The sequence below is a fragment of the Clupea harengus genome, chromosome 7, assembly GCF_900700415.2.
Source record: "Clupea harengus chromosome 7, Ch_v2.0.2, whole genome shotgun sequence".
Lineage (NCBI taxonomy): Eukaryota > Metazoa > Chordata > Actinopteri > Clupeiformes > Clupeidae > Clupea > Clupea harengus.
Genome location: NC_045158.1, coordinates 4810694 through 4832743, shown reverse-complemented (window position 1 = coordinate 4832743; position 22050 = coordinate 4810694). Strand labels below are relative to the sequence as shown.

Genomic DNA, 22050 nt, shown 5'->3' with positions numbered 1-22050 from the left:
TCCAACTAGTCCTGTTTGAGTGCTGTGGTAACAGTGATTTCAGGTGGTAGAGAAGTCGTTTAGCAAATGAAAGATTGCTAGTTGGATCTCGACTTCTGTCTTCTGTCACTTTATGCGCATGCTCCATGACGTCTTTACACCGGACTCAAGCGCTCCGCTCCAGCGTTTCCATGTGAACGCACATTTTTCTTGACATGGCTCCGTGTGAACGCGATAAAAAAAGGGACCGGATCCAAAAATGTTTCAGGATACGTGTAAACGTGGCCTCAGTCACCCCCCCCCCCCCCCCCCGACCTTGAGCTTAAGGACCACAAAGCGTTGGACTGGTTTGGAAATGTGTCCACTAGCTTTAACTCTGTAAATCATTTATCCATTCCCACCCACAGTCAAGAAAAGTTCCTTCGCATTTTGTTCTACGGCTGTAATACAAGTCTGGGTCGTCAGGAATGCTAAAGAATCTGCTGTAACCAGTGTCTTGGCCTGCATGGCCTTCATGCTGTGAACACTGCCATATACATTATATCATGCATTACCTCATGGACCTAAACCATAGCATTAGAAAGAGTGGAAATAAAAACTGATCAATTTAGACGGCTAGTATACTCACAGCTCCATGCCCTAGCACCGCACATACTACTGCTCTCTGTTTTGATGCATGGAACACTTTGCATGATTTTGAGGTTGGTTCAGTGCATATTTTTATGATCCAAGCAGAAATGTTTTGTCATTGGTTGTTTCATGGGTCACTAACACAGCATACAACAGCTATAGATATAGATATAGCTCAGATATATATAGTATATAGTTCTATATATACAGTACTGTGCAAAAGTTTTAGGCAGGTGTGAAAAAATGCTGTAAATCATCTGAGGTAAATAGCTGTGACATCACAGTGTACAAATTGGTCTGAAAATAATATGACAGTGCATTTTGCAACTGGCACTTACATTTGCATTATTTCGATGCAAAGGTAAAAGTGAGAAAATGCTGTAAGTCATCGAGTCTGTCTGGGATTACATGAAGAGACAGAAGGATTTGAGGAACCCTGAATCCACAGAAGTTTTGTGGTTAGTTCTCCAAGATGTTTGGAACAACCTACCAGCCGAGTTCCTTCAAAAACTGTGTGCAAGTGTACCTAGAAGAATTGATGCTGTTTTGAAGGCAAAGGGTGGGCACACCAAATATTGATTTGATTTAGATTTATCTTCTGTTCATTCACTGCATTTTATTAATTGATGAAAATAAACTGTTAACACTTCCATTTTTGAAAGCATTCTTAGTTTACAGCATTTTTTTCCACACCTGCCTAAAACTTTTGCACAGTTCTGTATGTACACAGCCTTTACCAACATCAAGAGCAGAGGCATTTCTGCCACGCAAAGCTTACAGAGAACGTCTTCAGGGCTCTACAGTAGTAACACCCCTCTCGTCACGGTTCAGAATATTTCTCAATGTTTTATGACTGAAATCTAATTAAATATATCTTTTAATTTATTTAAGTATGACATGAGATGTTTTAATTTCTGGCAGCATAGTGAGAAACAGTCATGCATTGCAACTCTTTGCTAGGGGGCTAACATTATCGTTTCCATTGTATTCAATGTGAAATAATCAGATTGTTTCTGTATTCTGAATGTGTGTATTACCATATTAGCATATAAATTGCATTTATTATGAATTACATTTATCAGGTGAAGATGATGCCTCCTTGTATTGTCGCCCGTTTTTTGTGTTGTGTTTCCAAATCAACACGAAATGCTAATGGCCACACATGTTTGAGCTTCTTGTGGCTGAAGAGAGAAACTGACTTTGAAATTGGTGTCCTCTGCAGGTCAAGCATGAGAAGGCCCTTTGAAGGGAGCCGTCTCCACAGACTTTAAGATTTTAGAAGAAGCACGGAGGTGTGCTTTTCCTTTCGGGGGAGAAGAATGAAGCGTTATGATCAGGTTGTTCTGAAGTGGCACTTCATGCCCCAGTGAGCTATTCTAGATGGGAAGGGACAGATCAGGTCATGTCAACAAGCACGGCCCACGGAGAGTACACAGCACTCATGAGAGTGAAACAAGTTTGAAGGAGCCACATCCACTTTTTTAGTCATAAAAAAATAAAAACGTATTCTGCAAGGATGCAGTTCTGGTGATAAAGGAAAACAATTCAGTATTTCTGTGTATTCTATGTATCCTGGTCCTTTCTCTCATGGTTTTAAGGGTTAGAGAAAGGTAAACAAATGTAATACAAATCAGGATCAGAATACACAGCAATACTGTTAAAATACATTTTTATTGTTATTGTTGCCATTTTTGTTGGTATTTTTGTTTTGTTCTTTTTTAAAAGCCTCACAGACCCCTGTTCAGCAAGTAAAGAAGGACATTAAACGAAACAGTATTAAAAGGAACAGTGGAAACCGTCTGATGTCTAAAAGGACAGACATCACGGAGAAACCAGGGTTTATCTGTGCAGACCAACCCCAAGCGAAGCACTCCATCAAACAGCAGACTCATTTCACTTGGATAAACATTTCACACGGAGACACAATTGTAAGTGCTTGTATAATTTAATAGTATTAATAGTTGTATCAATCAAACTCGCAGCGAAAACAGCTGCGAAAACAGGAAAGACTGATCACTTGTAACAATGAAACCCAGTGGCGTTCAGATGAATGACAGATGGCCGCCTCGCTGAGGAAAGGGCTGTGCAGATGAGGGATTCTCGCTGTTAGCATTTGAAAACAGAAATGCCTCAAAATTACTATTCAACGACGGTTCACTTGAGAAATGACTACCGTCTGTAATACAAAAGGCACAAACACAATTTGTCCGACTCTTTTAAGTACAGCTCGTATGATTAAATATATGCTGGCAAATGAGAGCACAAAAACAATGGTATCAGACTTGGAGTCAGAGCTAGTGAAGTATGAAATAACTTTAAAAAAAAAAAGCCCTGTTCTCATTTAAGATTCAGAATTATTTATTCTCTCTGCTGTATTCAAATTACTCTGTTTCAATACCACGGCTGCCCGAATGACACACTTCAGAGTAGTGTATTAACAAGAGAAATGACAAGACCGTGCAGGCTGGAGGAAGTCACATGTGTGTTCATTACACATGTTTGTTCGATTTTGTTGGTCTTGCATTTAAATCAGCATAGTGAGTTTCTGTTGAATAGGTATAACTACAAGAGACCAGTGTTTCATTTCCATTTGTCTGCAGTGCAGTCATTATCATCCACGCTGGCTTTGAGAGTTGGATACTGTGTGAGGTGGCCTGTGGATTTGCGTGTAGCAGAGGATGCACAGGGGGCGATTAGCATGAACTGGCTCAGTGTGTGACCTGTCAGTCGAGCTGCTGTGTGTGACAGCATCAGGGCACCTTCAGGACAAAGCACTGTGTGGCATTTCTCTTTCTTTCTTTCTTTCTTTCTTTCTTTCTCTCTCTCTCTCTCTCTCTCTCTCTCTCTCTCTCTCTCTCTCTCTCTCTCTCTCTCTCTCTCTCTCTCTCTCTCTCTCTCTCTCTCTCTCTCTCTCTCTCTCTCTCTCTCTCTCTCTCTCTCTCTCTCTCTCTCTCTCTCTCTCTCTCTCTCTCTCTCTCTCTCATATATCCGCAGTTCTATTTTTGCTCTCTCTTCTGCTCTGTTCATCTTCTTGGCTCAGGAACCCCTGTGCATTTCTCTCTTCTCTCTCTCTCTCTCATATATTCGCAGTTCTCTTTTTGCTCTCTCTTCTGCTCTGTTCATCTTCTTGGCTCAGGAACCCCTGTGAATTTCTCTTCTCTCTCTTTCTCTCTAGCTCTATTTTTCTTCTTCATTCTTCTCTGTCTTGTGCACCATCTCTTTCTAACTCCCTCTCTTATGTCATTCATGTGTGCTCCCTTTGTCATATATCGAGGATAGAAGAATTCACAGAATTCAAAGGGGCCAAAATACTTTCTTCTTTCACAGTCTTTTCTTCTGTCACAACTAACATTTTCTCTTACTTCAAGTTATGTACATAGAAAAAATTGCAAAACATAGTACACATCCATGTGTAATTATTTTCTAAAGTTCATACAGTGTAAGTCCTGCTTAAAAAAAAACTGTTCATTAAGAGTGTGTTTCTGAGTGTGTGTGTGTCTGTGTGTGTGTGTGTGTGTGTGTGTGTGTCTGTGTATGTGTGTGTGTGTGCATGTGTGTGTGTGTGCATAGACAAGGAATTACACAACCCTGCCTCACTGCTCTAACGCAGCACTGTGTTACATTGACATCTTTGTTGTCTACATGTTGAAGGTATACCAGGAGCCCGGAAACACCAGGCCGCTAACCCAGAGGAGGATGGCTCCCAGGCCCACGGCGAGCAAGACCGCCAGGCTGGCTTTGACCACTGCACCGGGGGGTCTACGGAAGCCTGCGGGGCCCATGGTGGCCAGCATGGCTGTGGTGATGACCAGAGTGTACAGGATGGACACGGCTGTGTTAATGGCTACAATCTGGCCGAACTTGGCGAAAGGCACAATGACACAGAAGAAGAGAGGGACGGTGGAGATCACCGTGGTGACAGCGCTGGATACTATGGCGACGCCGACGTGATTGACGGCTTCCAGGGTCCGTCGGCCGGAGGGATCCTGAGGAACAGAGGGATATTGTGCTGCATGAGCTTCAGGGGCGTGTCACATGGCTTTGCAGTTCGAGACAAAGTCATTTCAAATCAGACACCAGATTGTTTGTTTGTCTTTCGGATATTAAAATAGCTTTCTCAAAGAAACTCAATATTCTCTGAGAGGGAAAGGTGATCCCTCTAGAAACTAGATGTGAAATATTCCTACAAAGTTAGAGTTAGTGTTTGGTCTTCATCCCTTCATTAACAGACATAGAGTGTCCGATAAATCAGCAAACCCAGCCTTTTTATCCACCGAAGGTAAAAAAAATTCAGTAATTTTTTCAGTAATAGCCTTTAATTTCCTGGGAGACAAGCACTGTGTTCACCACTTCTTCAATTGTCTCCCTGTCTCTCCTTTTCCACAGAAGGAACCTCTCAGAGGCCATTAAGCAGAGCATGACGCAACAAAACCTCTTTGAGACCATTAAGACCCGAGAGTTATGCACTAACAGCCAGAATGGGTAACTTCAATGGCAGACGCAAAACCAGGAAACATGAAATAAAAAGACAAGGGTTCTTTACCCCACAGAGAGGTGAATCGGATGTGGCAGCGGCAGCGGCGACGTCCCCGGCCAACAGGTATCCCTCCACCAGGTGCAGGCAGTAGTCCACCGACGAGCCCACCAGGATGGACAGCGAGATGGCCTCCACCGCGCCCATCTCCCAGCCCAGCCAGTACATGATGGCCACCACCGTGCACACCACCCCTGCAATGTTCACAGTCATCGTTCACCACACACGCACGCGGAAGAACCGTTAGATTGGCCCTCAAACCACAGCTCCATGTAATCTACTGAGTGTTGTCCTTTCATTTCACTGCATTCTTTTATGCAGTCGTGCACCACCGGCGTGCGTTTCCCGAAGGGGTCACTGAACAACTACAATAGTTAACTGGCAGTCTCTCTATCTACCACCACACTTCATATATATACACACACCACCATACTTCATATATATACACACGCATTATACCACCACTCAGATCTGATTTCCAATGGAATTCAATTTCACCTCAATTCAGTGTTTCATTTATGTACCAGCGGGTGTTATAGACGCCTCACAGAATCTGGCAGCCAAAACAATCCAGTCCGCAGAGCCTGTGATGACTTGTGACTCGTATGTAAAGAGTGAGAAACTGAAGAAGTGTGTTGGTCTGTGCAGAGGAAGTTAATGATGTGAGCAGAGGGGCTGACTAAGTGAGTGAGGGGAGGAGAGTGTCCTTTTCTGAGCTGCGTGCGCAAGCACCCACTGAGCCTTGCATCATCCTGTTTACTCCGGCAGCATGCTTTCAAGAGCCGCTTTTAAAAACATTCTGAAATACTGCGTCCTGCCTCATTTGAATTTCATTTTTGTTCCAGGCTGTAACAGCAAAACTAAAAAATATAAACAAACAAACAAACCACGGAAAACTCACGACTTTACCCAGAATGCTGAGGAGGATGGGCAGCAGCAGGAGTAGGTGAGCGGTGAAGACGGACACGGCGGCGACGCAGATCACCAGCGAGAGGAGCAGGCTATAGAGAGCGCTCTCAACACCTGGAGCCATAGGAGACAGTGAAGAGCTGATATGAGACTATGGACACAGTGAAGAGCTGATATGAGACTATGGACACAGTGAAGAGCTGATATGAGACTATGGACACAGTGAAGAGCTGATATGAGACTATGGACACAGTGAAGAGCTGATATGAGACTATGGACACAGTGAAGAGCTGATATGAGACTATGGACACAGTGAAGAGCTGATATGAGACTATGGACACAGTGAAGAGCTGATATGAGACTATGGACACAGTGAAGAGCTGATATGAGACTATGCATTCTCATTTCCTGACTCATTTCTCGTGGCCAAGTTGGCCAAGGGAGATTGATTTAGTAACATCAACACTTGTCTGTTGATCAGTGAGGCGTCTAAGGTTGTTGGCACGTTGTCAGATTTCTGTCATTTTCTAGAAGTGCTCTTGTTAGTGGATGAAGGTAGCTGTTGCTATGGTTACGGCACGTCAGTTGATGGTTCGCTTTTTGTCGACTCCAATAAAATGAATTAAACAGTAAATGAGCCCAGACCTTGGATTAGTCTCTGGATCATTCCTAGGCTTTTCTCTTCCCCATTGTCTGCTGGTTTTCACTGAACTCTTACCAATGATCTCCATGAAAATCTGCTTCCAGTGTTCGCAGGTCTGAAAGCCTCGCTGCAGGGAGGACGTCTGCGGGAGAGAGGCCAGCAGCTCCTGCAGGAAGCTCTCCCACTGCAGGTAGTCAGCGTGCGTCTGGAAAGATGACTTTCCTTTGTAGGTAGTCTGTGTGTGTGAGAGTGAGTGAGTGAGTGAGAAAGAGAGAGGGAGAGAGAGAAAGATGAATTATTTCTGGATAATTATGCACTTAACACCAAGAGAGAGAGTCCTTTACAAAAAGCCCATTTATAATACATCTTATGCTTGACCTCTCTTCTTCTGTGATCAAATGTTTGAAAAGCCTCACAAACTTTCAGGTGTCTGGGATGCTACCTAATCAGGAGTTGCATCTGTTTCCTGTGTGTGAGTCACCCTCGTGATTCACACACGCATCCATTCACACTGCCAAAACAGTGGCATTCAGACTCACACCTCTGTGGGCTACATCACAGCACAGATTCAGTGTGGTTGATACATTCACGAGTGGTTAATTACAGGGGGGGTTAAGACTTTGACCAGAAGGTCAAAGTACCAGTTTAGGGTCGAAATATTAACACATTGTGTACTTTTCGAACTGTGTTGTACTGTCTAGGTTCCGTGTACACCCTGAAGAAAAAGCTGCCCCACCTCCTTCCACCCTCCCAATTGTCATTGGATAATTCACACTGTGCATTAATGGCAATATCACCATGGCCTTATATGACAAATAACAGTCAAGTCAGTTGAGTTTGCAAAAAAGCACATGGCAATGGGACGAAGAACCTCACAAACTAAGAAGGACAGTCATGATAATTTTCACAATTAAGGCATTAGTTGCTGAGGCACAAATACGAATAAAAACACTGTATGTTCCAGTGCATCCCCTGCATGCATTCACAGAGATGAACAAGAACAATCCGGTAAAAATATAAATCAATTTGAAGAAGACCTGCTGTGGCTAACAAACAAGACTAACTCAATACCAATACAAAATAGTGTACTACCACAATATCTAAAACAGAATGAATAATGTGTTTCAAGCGCTGATTTATAAGTGATATACGTAAGTCTACAGTGAGCAGATATTGAACACTCACAGACTCAAAGGCCATGGAGATCCAGTGGACTGTGCCCCCCTGCATCCCAATGGCCCCATGGGACAGCTGCCCTGGCAGCAGGTTGGGCTCGGGCAGAGAGTGGCACTCCGGGTGCATTAGAGGGAGGATGGTAGACAGACTGTTCCCTGAAATAGAGAGGGGCGAGAGAGAGAGAGACAGGTCAAGAAGTTTCATATATAATGGATTGAGCTATTTTTATGTGTGTGGGTGGGCGCATGTGTGTATACATGTGTGAATGTGTGTGTGTGTCTGCCAAGCCTCTCTGGCTGCCCTTCAATGAATATTTACCTGCAGGTAAGCACTGGGCCCCACCAGGTTTGACCAGCTTTGTGTTGGCACTGATGGCTTTGCAGAGTTGGCAGAGATGGCCGATCTCTTTAAAGAGGTCAAAGCTGGGATCATAGATTACGCTGCCCTTTGGAGGAAAATTCCATTTCCATCTCATTAACGCCCACACGAATTATTGCCTCGTCCTACTAAATGATTACACTGTGCTGTGTTTATGACCCAGTAACTCACAACCTTACTTAACTGTGCAGCAGACAAGCTGCGCATTGATATAATGTGTCTTAGCATATTATTATCATTAGTCATTCTTTACATTTCAGCAGTCTACTTACCATATCTCCAATGACATGGTTGTCTGAGTACTGCGTACGGTTGATACCCAGTATGCCAAATACCACAAAAACCATGGCACCGGTGTCCACTAGGGGGCGCACGGCTGGCTTCTCACAGACACCTCCACCGCAGGGGTTAAAGCCTGAGGTTTTGGATGTGTTTGCCGGCGTAGGCTCTAGAAGAAGATGCAAAAGAAAGTCTGAATAATGAGAGCAGTGGCCTGGAGTGAGAGAAGTGGTTGGTTTTTCACTGAGCTCCCCTTAGACAGACAGGCTTTGGGCATGGTGCCTACTTGTTAAAGTCAAGATGGACCTCAGAAACGCAGAGGGGCTTGTTTTGAACCCAGTTCCAAAGCAACGATTTGACAAATCGGGCTTGTCAGCACTGTACTAAGCATAAACATGTCCCCACAGGCTCTCTATGACCTGTCAAGTAAAGGCCAGCATTTTAGCCCTGTACACAAAAAACTGAAACACAAGCACTTTTGCCCTCAAAAACTCTATTCATCCTTACTGCAGTACCTTCCATTATGTGATAGGAATTGATTGTGGACGGCAAGATGGAGCACTTCGGCACCATTTATGTCTATTAGACATAGATTTCAAAAGAGATATTTTTGCACATTATCCTTAGAAGAAGCTGAAAAGCCTTATGTGTGAGCCACGAGTGTTCTTTTAGAAAAAGCTTTGCCACCCCCACCCCCGCCCCCCAACCACCCTAGTGTAAAAACAAATATCTGGTCTAAAAGGTTTGATGACTGCATAAGCAATGTACGGTTGAGTGTTGGCTTTTAGAAAGCAATCACACTACTTGCTAAAGCACCACACACAGCCTATTCCAATCCCCCCTTACCCCCACCACTTTTAAAAGTCAGTGGAAGATGCTGGGTTGCCTCTTGAGCAGGCAGCAGTAGCAGTAGCAGCAGCAGCAGCAGCAGCAGCAGCAGTAGCAGTAGCAGTAGCAGTAGCAGTAGCAGTAGCAGTAGCAGCAGCAGCAGCAGCAGTAGCAGTAGCAGCAGTAGCAGCAGCAGTAGCAATCTGATGCGGCTCAGGTCCAAACTGACCCCTCTTGGCCTTGTCTGGCAGAGACAGAGAGTGGTGCCATGGCAGCAGCCCAGCAGGTGTGGTTGCCCAGGCGACGTGTGAATGTTAGATGTGTGTTTGTGTGTCCTGCTGGCTGGCGTGTCTCTCTATCTCCCTCCCTCCCTCTTTCTCTCTCTCTTTCTCTTTATCTCCCTCCCTCTTTCTCTCTTTCTCTTTCTCTTTATCTCTCTCCCTCTTTCTCCCTCTCTCTGCCTCTCCCTCTCTCTCTCTCTCTCTCTCTCTCCCTTTCTCTCTCTCCCTCTTTCTCTCTCTCTCTCTCTCTCTTTCTCTCTCTCTCTCTCCCCTGCCATACCTGCGCTGAGAGGGGTGTAGAAACTGCCCTGGGTCGGTCCGTCTGGCCCGCTGCTTATCACACAGCCCGGCGGCTCTGCACACACTCGGCTGGGGTGGGGACTCAGGTGGTGCTGGGCAAAAAACAGCCTCCTGGATGAGAATGATACACAGTTAGGACATATTATATAACATTTTCAATTACAATGTACAATTATGGTACATGAAAGGTTTATCATTATAAATCTTTAATTACTCAGCAGTATTATTGGAAGCCTTTTTCAACCATATTCAACCGCTGCTGCTACTACTGCTGCCTGCTCAAGAGGAAGCCCTCTTTCAATAATGGAGATGCAATTTGAGATCAAATTGCAAATGACAGAAGTTTTCAATAAATATAAAAATGCACAAGTATGGTTGAATCTTACAACACCTACCCCAAACATCACAAACATGTTTCTTAATTTTATATTATATATGGCATAGCATTGAGTTTCGAGTGGTTCCTCACTCGGGCAGAGCTCATTTTTGGCTCAGGGTTGGGTGAACCCGCACAGGAGCATCCAGGCCTTGCCATTTCTCCTGCTTCCATTCTATATCATTTTTGCCACATCATCTGCAGGTCCAACCTACAGTCTTTTTTCAGGGCCCAGTGAATACACCGACCTTCACTGTGCTGTGTTCTGTTTAGGATTCTTCTGCCTTGCAACATCCCTCTCCCTCTCTCTCTCTCTCTCTCTCTTTGTCTGTTTCTCTATCCCTCTCTTTCTCTCGATCTCTCTTACCTGCTGTGTTGCTGCTCGGCAGACGCCACATAAAAGCTGAACTCTGCTCTCAAGCCGTGGTGTGGGTCACATGACCGGGATGTGATCATCCAGCGGGGGTGAGGGTGATACGTGTGTGAGACACACACTGTCAGCTTGGTGCTGTAGTTGCTATGGGGACTGCCATATGCCTGTGAGAGTGACAGTGGACAGGTTTTATTCTCAACTAGAGTGTGCAGATGCAGGTTGCTGGTTTACTTGCAGCACATTGATGAATTCTATCTTGTAAAAATATCACATACATTGCAGTACAGTTCCACACACTGTATGTTTAATATACAGTGGGTTAATGTAATCAGAAGCATACACGGATAACATTTTGTACATGCAAGATGCCTGCTATTTAGTTAAGAAATCAGCAAAAAATGCTAGTAAATGATTACTGCTATTTAGTGAAGATCAGCAAAAAAAATTATTGGCATGTATTCATTTACATGTCATACTTTCTATCAAACTCTACTCACATTATTCACTGCTGTGGTTGAATCTAAAACACAGCCTGATGCTGCACAGGTGTGGTGAGAGTAAAGGTCACCTGGAAAGATGGCACCTCCCCATGGCCGTGTGGCAGTGTCACCCAGGGCGCCGGGACGCTGGCGTTCAGAGAGAAGCGATATTGGGTGACAGCAGATCCCATGTCCAACTTGGAAACGTAGACTGTGAGCAGTCTTCCTGCAAGACAGGCATGAAACAGACTTTTTATGGCGAATTACGTCGCATTTGTTGCTCACTCCGGTAGTAATACCATGGTGATGAAAGTCAAATTATCTGTTATTTTGTCCAATCTTGAAGCTCTTTCAGACATCACTCTCTTCAAAACAGCAAAGCCTGAAGTAATGTCAAATCGTAAAATTGTTTCATTCTGCACTCCACATTCCATTTCCTCTATTGTCTGAGGGGAAAGTGAGGAATGGTCGCTCGGTCGGTATTGTTGTAAACATGTTTTGTTTCCCGCAAGATAAAACGGCAACCATAAATCTTGGACGAAGAAAGGGGTGTCTGTTAACTTCCCGTTGAATGTTTGTATTAAGAGGCAGGGTAGCTACCTGATTGAGAAGTAGGGGAGGCAGATTTGGGCTGGCCGTGGAGAGCCGGATTGGACGGGGTGCGTGAGTGCTGTTGTGCCGCCGGCCCTGGCACAGCGGGCACACGGTGGGCGACGCTGTGCAGGAAATGAGGTCTCTCCATGAAGGCACCTTTAAGGCAGAACACAGAATACACCACCACGAGCCTAATTCGCCAAACGCATGCCAGGTGCCGCACATGACACATAAGACACAACTGGCTAGCGGTTATCAGCTGGGCAGCCTAATTATTTTTCACGGTTCTCATTAAATACAACTACAAGACGTCAATTAAGTCTATCTTTGATAAATTCACAGTAGACTCTAGTCCATCACAGAATTATAACTAGCCTGTACAATTAAAGGGAAACCCCATTAGTAGTAGGAGCACGTCCAGCTTCCTCTTTTGTAGCAGCTGATGAAGACCTAGTCGTCCCTGTTATGTACAATATCACACTGAAGCAGCTGGGGGATTTACCTGAGCATGTGTGGCAGGAGATTCCCTGGGCACTCAGGTTGCTACGGAGATTAAGGAGCGACTGGATGTTGGAGTCCTGGCGAAAGAGGAGGGGAGCGTGACTAGCCGGGCGTAGCAGGCAGCAACAGAAGGCAGAGGCCAGGAGAAGCAGGATATAAACACCTGTGAGAGGGGAAGAGAGAAATAGGGGGTGACAAAGTGTGAAGGGAAATTAAACGTGTGTAAGAACCAGATATAACAATAAAAATAAGAATTTTAGCTTGTGTCTTTAGCTTAAGACGACAACTAAATGTAAAGTAAATAACATTACTGTAGGGCAGAAAATGCTGTTTTAGAACATGCTTGCGAATCTCAGAGAAATAAACACAAGTACACCCCGAGCACAGCACCATCGGGCACTTACCGATGACCACCTTGCGATTCTCCACCACGGGCTCCGCCACCCAGTGCCGCAGCACCCACTGGAGCTGGGTGCTCACCACCCCCACGCCGCCCTTCCCTGATGGGCCCTGCGGTGGGTCCACGCTCAGCGAGAGCAGGGCTGTGTCGGCCTCCACGTCACACGTGTCTGGAAGAGAGGGGGCGAGGAGGAAACAACGATCAGGGATTGTGATGCCGCGGGGAAGACACTGACAGGACCAGGGACTCTGCAGGATTACCTTCACCTCGCAGCATGACTGGAGGGTGGATGGGATTGGGGGAAATCAAAGTGTTTGTTCGCTACTAAATGTCCCTGAGTGTGACTGAGATTGTCTCTCCCCTGGGCAAAGGCCTATGGCAGCACAAAATGGATCATAAAACCGCTCAGTTAAACCGTTGCATGAACTGTACCTCTGTCTACTTTTTTCTTTTTAAAGTGTGATAGTGGTTCATATTTTTTGCTTCATTTTTACGTCTCATCTTAGTCTTTTCCCCTTCGGTTCTTTTGAGTCCCGCTTAGCTCTGACGTGTAATAACTTTACATCCTCACCTATCTCCATCTCCACTGACAGCAAGGCCACGTCGTCTTCATCTGAAAGGGGGCTGTGGCTCGCGGAGATACTGGAGAGGATATTCCACCTGCCAGAGCAGAATCAAGCTGTTCAAATCCACCATATAGCCAGAAGTGTACGTGAAAAGGCTTTCTCTTTCTCTTCCATGTCGGTCTGGACTGGCTGTATTATTTTTCAATGAGGTTCAAACCAAGATGTCAAGAACTATGAGGTGACTCATCTAACTCAGCCAGCTCTATGATTCTATGTGTGGAGGGTGACACAATCGGGAGCAGGCCCACAGATGAATTCCCACTCCCATTAATTTCAATGGCCAATGCTATGCTAGGGACTTCAACCCGTGAAGTAAAAAAAAAAACCTATGAAAAGCCAATTTTCCTGCTGCAAATGCCACTTCATTAGCCTGGATGCCAGACGAACTTAGCCCCGCCCACAAAATTTTAGGTCGGGAAGTTCGGTCTGGCATTGCTCCGTTGGGGAGAAATTATACCTGATCAAAAACTTGATCAGACCAATCAAATTGTCAGGGCGGGCTTTATACGATGATGGACAGATGGTCAACCGTAACGTAATTAACCACGTCACTTGGGTTGAATTCGTTTTCAACAAACATGGCTGCCGCTGGAGAGCTGAGATATGTGTAGCTAGAGATGTTTTAGAAGACATCGACAGCGCATTCATTTTGAAAGAGGAACAGAGAAACGCGATCAAGGCATTTGTCGATCGAAAATATGTTTTTGCCGTCCTTCCTACGGGATTCAGTAAAAATTGTATTTATCAGCTGGCCCCGATGACGACTACGTTGATCCAATTGAGCGAAGAGGCATTTTTTTCCTGGTTCGGTTGAAACACGCCCCATAATCACAGCCCAATGGAGCAGTATCAGACTCATATTCTGACTAGAATTATGAGTATGACATCTTCAGGCTACCACTTCATGGCACTAAAATAGCTGATGCTAACTGGCTGATGCTAACTGGCTGAAGCTAACCCTAAAGCCTGACCCCCTTAGCACGCCATACCATTTCAGACAGGCGTTACCCTGGCCAGCCCCGCACTGGCTCCAGATGCAGAGGGCAGCGGGCATTAGCATGGACACCCACACCCAGCAGCAGCTTACGATGAGGGCCATGAACAAGCCGAAGTCGTGGACCGCCGGGATCTGCACCAAACAAAGATTAGGGTTAGCCTTAGAGATTTTGGTTTCTGTACTGAACACTTAGTTCTTCTGCAAAGTTTTTACGTATGCTAAGAGGGGGACATCATGAATAAACATGGCATCTGGCAGAGCTCCATGCTGCACTGCTACTCCTTCCGGAATATAAATAGGTGCTAAAAGTTTGAGAGAAGTGTCACCCAGAGGTTAGGCTGTTCTACAATTATATCGTTGTACGTTAGCACCTCACTGTGCGAACCAAAAATACGTTGTCACTGCTGAGATGACGTTCCATTTCAGTGAACAGATAGCTCCCATGGATGATTTGGGAATGCCAATGAGAACCAGCACTGCACAGTCTGCAATAATGGTATGTAGCAGGTGATGCCAGAGTGATCTCTGACATTAAGAGAAGTCTCTTATGAAGAGTTCTCTTGTTTGTCACCAAGGCTCTGTTTAGAACTTGTTCATCTTAGAACCTGAGAGGCTGAAAGCTGCTAAGCGAACTGTTCAAAGGGTGTCGACATAGAACTCTTTTTCTGAGGGTTTAAACCTGGAAACCTGGAAATGTTCTGCAATAGGGAAAAAAAAGAACAAACCAATGCTGGACACTCGCACAGAGCAGATGACTTTCTGAATCAAAATTGTCAGTGAACACTTAATTTCAGGAGTAGACCATATTGGAGCGTAGACCCTTTTACATTTCACTACATTCGTTGTATGTGACAAATAAAACACTTGAATCTTGAAGGAGTCAGATTTCGATCTAAACAAACGTAGATGTAGAGCAGTACTGAATGCAAATCGCTGGCATGGAAAAAAAGCCGGTGTGGCGTGAGCACCTGTGAGAAGGTGTTAGCGGCGTAGGCGGCAGCCGTGGTGAAGGAGGTGAGGAAGGTGGCCCGCCCAGCCGTCTTGACCGTGTAGACTGCGCGCTGCTCGGGCTGCCGCAGGTGCGATGCCTGGCGGAAGGTGCTTATGAACACAAACACGTCATCCACGCCTGAACTCGCAAAACACACACACACACACGGAATATGTATTCATTTAAATGAATTCCTTTAGCGGATCCTTTCACCCCAAAGCAACGGGCAGTAGCCGACTGTTATGCATTTGCATCAGTATGTGTGTTTCCTGGGTTTTCAAATCTATGACCTGTGACCTTAGTGTTGTTAGGCAGAGATTTTGAGGTAGAGGAGTGAAGGGTGGAGAAAAGAGTGAAGCAAGCAGAAAGAAAGAGGGAGAGCAAGCAGAGGGGTCAGAAGAACAAGCAAAGGATCTTTTCCAAACACACACATAAGGAGCTGCAGAGTCAGCCGAACATCAGTGGATAATTAAAAAGATGAACAGAGTGTAGCTAATGGAGTAGATGAGAGAAGAAAACTGTGGCAACAAAACTTGTGATCGGACAGAAACACTGCAGAAGAGACTCATTACCAATATTTTAATGAGGGAACACTCATAGCTCACAGCTACTTTGTGAGGAGCGTACACACTGTTCATTTGTGAGGTTTCCAGGCTCCTGAGTTATTGATTATGCATTAAATGAATTAACTCCAAAGCTCATTCTACTGTAATGAAGAGAAATGGTTTGGGGAAGTGGCTGATAAGACTCACCAATCCCAATGATAACGAAAGCCGCCACTCCATTAAGGATGCCCAGATATCGCACTCCAAACACCACATGATAGAGGAATAGGGCCATGAGGCAGCTTAGACCAATGCTGGCTAGGCCAAAGAATGTCAGAAACACTTCAGGAGAAGGAGACAGACACGTACACACACACACACACACACACACACACACACAAAGTGGGAGAGAGACAAAGGGAGATGAGGTGTCATTGGAAATTGTTAATATGGCCCTGTTGCAGAGTCCGGTTTCTGCATGATCTATAAAACCGTTTCAAATATTACCTTGTAATATTTCAGACTATAAAAATTACAGTAGCCATTTTATTAAATGAGTGTATAGAGACAAACTACTAAATGCTGTTGAGAGTTATATAGGACAAGGCCTTTGCAGTGTCTGATTCGTAGTCTAGCTGTGCTCGGAATGTGCTGCCAGCGCGAAAGCAATATGAAAGTCAGCAGAGGGAGAGATGAAAGCACAGGTCGGGCAATCCAGTTGGAGATATTGGATTTTGGTTGAGTGGAATTTCTGTCGAGTGCCCCCCGGTCAGTAATGGTCTTTAAATCTCGCTAGGTCTGAATGAGATACATGAAGTGTTGACTGCAGTCCTGTGACTAAAGCGCTGGCGTACGGCCTTGACCCGAGAGCTAACCCAAGAGTTTCCCCGCGCTCACATTCATCAGCGATCTTGTGATAAAACATCTTGAGTTAAAAATCTGACCGAAACGGTTATTGATTATGTCATCTCTTTTAATAGGGGGAGTATTCTGCAGACGCCAGGGGCCTGGGAGTGAGGGGGTACCTGAGAAGGACGTGAGGATGTAAACCAAGACAGAGATGCAGGCGCCGCTGAAGACGGCAAGCAGCATGTCACTGTGAAAGGTGCGCCTGACTTCGTCATCAAACAGCTCAGTGCCACCATACAGAACTTTCACCTGGCTGAGATTGACAGATAATGAGGAAAGAGAGAAAAAGAGAAAGAAGAGGACAGATTTAAAGGGCAATAAAAATAAAAAAGATGACGAACAAGAAAGACAGAAAGTGAGGTGATTGAAAGGGCAATGAAGATCGAAAAGAGGACAGAAGGAACGAAATAAAGAAAGAAAAAAGAAAGATTGGCAGGGCAATATTTAGTGAGAGGACAGACAAGGGCAATCATTCTGAGTGAAGTTTAGTGGCAGAAACAGACTCAAACAGAAAAACCAAGGAGACAGCAGAGGATGACCACTGTTGTGTTTTAATAGGATTCTCTAAATTAGATTGGAAACCCAGCTGAACTCATTTCAGAGGAATAATTATTTGACCAGTTTGCAAACCTAATTAAATATCAGAATGGTGATTTTCTTTATCGCGACACATCTGATACTCTAATGTTATTCAGGACACTCAATTATTTTTTAGGAAACTTGATCAAGCAGTCCATTTCCACAAACCTATTTGACTATTACACACTTTTCCATGAATTTTGATGGGTTATCTCTACCAGAGAAGAACTATCTACAGATGCTGAGATATAAAACTAGAAAATGTATTTAAAAAATGAAAAAATTCCACAGGCATATTTAGCCTATGAATGGGGTGAGCTTTAGAAGCATACTTTTTTTTAAATAAATATACCAAGAACAGTTTTATGACCTTACTTGCATGTTGAATGCACTAGCACTAGGACAGAATTTGAGATAAATACAGTAAGAACACAGCGGCTGTTAACTGCACATCACTCTTTCACTCATTGCATGTCATTGCCACTTGGTCACCTGGTTATACAACTGTAGTGACTGTGTGATAAACCAGCTAGTGAATAAACCCGAAAATGCGATACACCATTTAAGATGCCCTTAAATGAGAAAAAATATGTTTAACCTGGTGGATTGCTGGGCCAGGATGTTGGCATACTGCACCACAAAGTCCCTGAAGCGGCGCCTCTGCTCCTGGGGTCTGTCCTGGAGCGAGTAGAAGGAGGGGAGAGGGGCGCCGAAGTGGATCTCACTGCGGAGCAGAGAGGAGCAGAGGTCGTCGGGGGTCAAGTTCTCATCCACGTACCAGTAGAACTGTGGGTGAGTGATTGCTAAACTCAAGGCACCTGGGAACAGAGTACATTGGAGGAATTCACGACAGCATCTAGTATATTTGGGCTTTTTTTTCCCAGTTTTTCAAGCCACAGCCAGACCATGGGTTGCGTCTCGAAATACTCTTGTAATTAAACGAAACATTTTCAATTATTTATGAATCTAAAGCGCAACTGGAATGTGACTGCAGGGTTGGCTTCACGTAAATGATAATTATACACTCAAACATGCGATGGATTAGCTTTGATTCTGGAATGAGAAATTTAATTGGCAATTCCCCCAGATCTGTGGACTCGTCCTTATCTTGGCTCCATCTGTAACTGCTACTCATTTTCTTTTCCACGTGTACAGTGAGCTTTGATGGTGCAAGCAAGTGATGTGAAACGGCTGAAGGAAACGTATGTGTCTGAAGGAATCTTTAAGTACAGATGGGTGCTTAGCTGTCAGAAGCAACTATATAGTAGCCCAAAAATAGTCCCTGGGCTCGAACACAATCAATCACAGAGACAAATGAATATACACCCAGCCAAGCTACAGTTGGGAGTTGTGTTCTGGAGATGTAACCTCCTCTGACTTCCTGACTGATGGCATCAGTTACACTCTTGTTTACCTCATCATCTGATTTAGCTAATCAAAGGGATTATAGTTACCCTGACCAAAGTGCATTTGGAACAGGGCTAGGTAGAAGAGTTTCAGGCCAAGGGGGTTCTGGGAGTAGAACTGACCACCCCTGTGACCCACCCTGTGAACACCTCACTGCATGGCGGCAGACTCACCTTTGATGTCAGCTAGGTCGGGGCCCATTCCGTCAAAGTAGATCTTGCCCGCACGTTCGCTGGGGAAGAGGTAGGAGAGGAGAGAGCTGGGCGGAGAGCAGAAGGAGGGCCCCAGGGGTAGGTCCCTCAGGAGCTCCACAGGCTTCCAGCAGAACTGCTGAAACTGCGGGTGCTCCACGAGCAGCCGCTCCACACGGTGGATGGTGCGGAGACGCTCCGGGGTGAAGATGTTGCTGTTCTCACCGCCCTGGGCCACGAACACCAGCTCCACCCTCCACAGGGCCTGGCTCTGCCGGTAGGAGTAGGTGGTACCCGCTGACCTGGCCTTCCTGACCACAGCCTTCCCTCCTCCCTCCCTGCCCTCCTTAACAACCAAGGAGCTGGGGGTGTGGGATACTCCCAGGCTGGTTTTGTTGTCATATAATCTTTCTTGGTCCTCCAGGGCTCCAGCAGTTTTTCCTCCGGTGTCCGTCTTTTTGATGTCTTCACCCCTTTGTGAGTTGTTCACAGTGGCCTCTTTGCTTGCCTGAGCGCTCTCTGTCTCATTCCGCAGTGCCCCTGAAGCCTTTTCCCCGCCGGCCACTCCACCGCCCTGCATGTTAAGTTTGGCCAGCAAGAGATCGCGGAGGATGTCTGAGTCATAGTCGTCTGTGTTGCGCCTGTGTCTGTCCCAGGACCCGAGCTGGGTCTTGATGGCGATGGCGAGCGAGTCAAAATGCTGAGCGGAGGAGTGGCTCCGCACCTCAAAGGCACTGTATGACAGGTCGATGTCCAGCGGAGGGTAACGCAGGAACATCCACGCCGAGAGGGCGAAGGGGAGCAGGAACCCTACCCCTAACACAACCCCGCTCGCCCATGGGGTGGTGTACACCCAGCCCACCGCCCGCCACAGTCCTCGCAGTCCGTCACGTCCTCGGACGGATAGGATGTCAACCTCTGCGTCCTCCTCGTCCTGCATCCCGTCCTCGCCGAGGTCCCCCGTCGTCTCGAGCAACAAGGGATCGTCGTCCGCCTCCATAGCGGGCCTGTCACACACACACACACACACACACACACACACACACAAGGGCATTTAAATCACCGCTCGTCACGCGTGGACGCTGCGCCCCGGACCTCTCAAGCACTGCCATAAAGCAGGATTGATTTACGGAGCAGTCATTAGCGAAAGACGAGTTATTCTCCAAAATGCTTGCTCCTGCCAGCAAGGACAAGGCTGTTAAATGGGTCTTTCAATAAACAAAGGACCAGCCCTCTTACAATTCTGTGTGTGCAGAGAGCAGCCACGAGAGAGGAGATGGGGGGGGGGGGGGGGGGGGGGGGGGGGGTGGGAAGGAGATACAGGGCAAAGACAAGGCTCCGTCTGCTCTGTTTGAGTGTAAGGATGCTGAATATAGCACAAAGGGGTTTCAGCTGTAGGTGCTTGGGGACTGGAGGGTGTGTGTCTGTGTGTGTGTGTGTGTGTGTGTGTGTGTGTGTGTGTGTGTGTGTGTGTGTGTGTGTGTGTGTGTGTGTGTGTGTGCGTCAGGTATAGTCAGTTTTTGCTGAGAGGTGAGAAAAAAAATGAATGTAATCAATAGATACGAGAAATGATTACACACTGTGCTTGGAAATTGACCATAGGCTCAAACCAGGAGTGGGAATACCTACAAATACCCTGCTCTGTGCCATAGCAGAAACTTTAGTTTGAAAGTGGCCAAAAGTCAGGTCAAAGGGCATATCATTGACTTTCAGAGGAAAACAGTGTTGCGGTGCAAGACAGATAAATCCCCATGTGTCCCTCGTCCTCCTCTGTGGACACTGAATATTCTACTGCCTAGATTAGAAGGCCCTCTCTGAGTGGATCGATGGCTGCTTGGTGTTTGGTGAAGGCGCTATTTGCAGCAGAGCTAATAATTAGCATTCCGGTTAAGGCCTTGAGGCGAGGACAAAGTTGCTGTGAAAACTTCCATATATCACTACAACTTTGAACAATGTTAGCTTGTGTCCTGGCACAAAAGGTAACGGTCAAGTATGCTTTAAAACAAAAATGCAATTAACTTATCGTAAAATGAATAAAGCTGCTTGTTTGAGTGGCGTGCTGTCAGCCGTGACAGAACGACATTGCTGAGGTCGTGGCAGGCAGGAGTGGCATGGCGTGGCGTGGCGTGGCTGCCCGTTACGTGGTCTGCTGAGAGAGCGGGCCAACATCTGCTGGTGCCGTCTAACATCTGGCTACCAGGGTCCCAGCGTGGCACCAGAGGACAGATCCATTAGACGATCTTGGCTCGTCGTTGAGGAGCGCGGGGAGAAAGTGAGAGGTGCGGACTCGCCGCTCTCCATCTAAACGCTAATGAGGCAATCCACGCAGACGCCAGGGTAGCGGCGCTATGCTATTCATTCTCAAGTGGGAGCTCACGTGACTGTGACTGTGACTGTGCTGTAGCTCAGCCTGTCAGAGAGTGGTTATTCAAGCCATTTTACAACCTTTGTAAATGTGCTAAAACTCCAGTAAGAACTTACAATTGCAACAAAATGTTGAAAAGAACTAAAGCAATTACAAAAATTACTATGCTCTATCATGACATTTAAATCCACATTTTGCTGGCTTTATTATGACATATGCTGTCTTTTTAATGGGCATTATGTTTTTTTATAGACATGGTTGCATTGAAGCTCTTGTAAAGGTAAAGAAGCTTTCAACGTAGTTCAATATAGTAAACAAGTTTTGGCACGTCGCAGGAGATGCACCCCGCTGGCCTCACATGCCTCCCGCTATTCATCACTGTGTGTTATGCAGACTCAGTGCTTAGCGCAGCAGTGCGGCGTGTTGGGGTGATAATGGCCGTTTGGACAGGCGATCGAGTACACGGGACACGGGACTGAACGAGCGCAGAGATGCAGCCTGCACTATCAGGCAAATTACAGCTATGGATCTGCCAAGGGAGCGCAATCTACCAGGAAACATAAAGCACCTGGGAGGGGGTGTGTGTGTGTGTGGGTGGGAAGGATTTGTGACTCACATAGGGAATATAATAAGGACATTAATTATGAGCGCGAGCAGGCGATGTCAGTGCTGAGAGAGGCAAGCGCATGCATGAAGGACCATGCTGCTTACAGTGGGAAAAATCCATCTGGCACAGCAACATCTCAACTACGCTTCTCTCTCTGTCTCTCTCTCTCTCTC

At 45.9% G+C, this 22050-nt stretch overlaps 1 protein-coding gene across 1 annotated transcript in view; it reads right to left on the bottom strand.

Moving 5' to 3' along the window:
• Window positions 1-3843: 3843 nt before the first annotated feature.
• Window positions 3844-22050, bottom strand: part of disp3 (dispatched RND transporter family member 3) — a 23975-nt gene continuing 5768 nt past the window's right edge. Inside the window, exons 2-21 of the mRNA XM_042708166.1 lie at window positions 18888-19912; window positions 17906-18125; window positions 16845-16981; window positions 16027-16161; window positions 15252-15412; window positions 14276-14442; window positions 13232-13320; window positions 12665-12829; window positions 12262-12423; window positions 11766-11915; window positions 11255-11391; window positions 10681-10850; window positions 9918-10048; window positions 8522-8697; window positions 8190-8316; window positions 7881-8026; window positions 6771-6930; window positions 6053-6166; window positions 5153-5337; window positions 3844-4595 (exon numbers count right to left, since the gene is read on the bottom strand). Coding sequence (XP_042564100.1) covers window positions 4248-4595; window positions 5153-5337; window positions 6053-6166; window positions 6771-6930; window positions 7881-8026; window positions 8190-8316; window positions 8522-8697; window positions 9918-10048; window positions 10681-10850; window positions 11255-11391; window positions 11766-11915; window positions 12262-12423; window positions 12665-12829; window positions 13232-13320; window positions 14276-14442; window positions 15252-15412; window positions 16027-16161; window positions 16845-16981; window positions 17906-18125; window positions 18888-19905 — 4098 coding nt within the window. The 5' untranslated portion in view covers window positions 19906-19912 and the 3' untranslated portion in view covers window positions 3844-4247. The remainder of the gene's footprint in view (window positions 4596-5152; window positions 5338-6052; window positions 6167-6770; window positions 6931-7880; window positions 8027-8189; window positions 8317-8521; window positions 8698-9917; window positions 10049-10680; window positions 10851-11254; window positions 11392-11765; window positions 11916-12261; window positions 12424-12664; window positions 12830-13231; window positions 13321-14275; window positions 14443-15251; window positions 15413-16026; window positions 16162-16844; window positions 16982-17905; window positions 18126-18887; window positions 19913-22050) is intronic.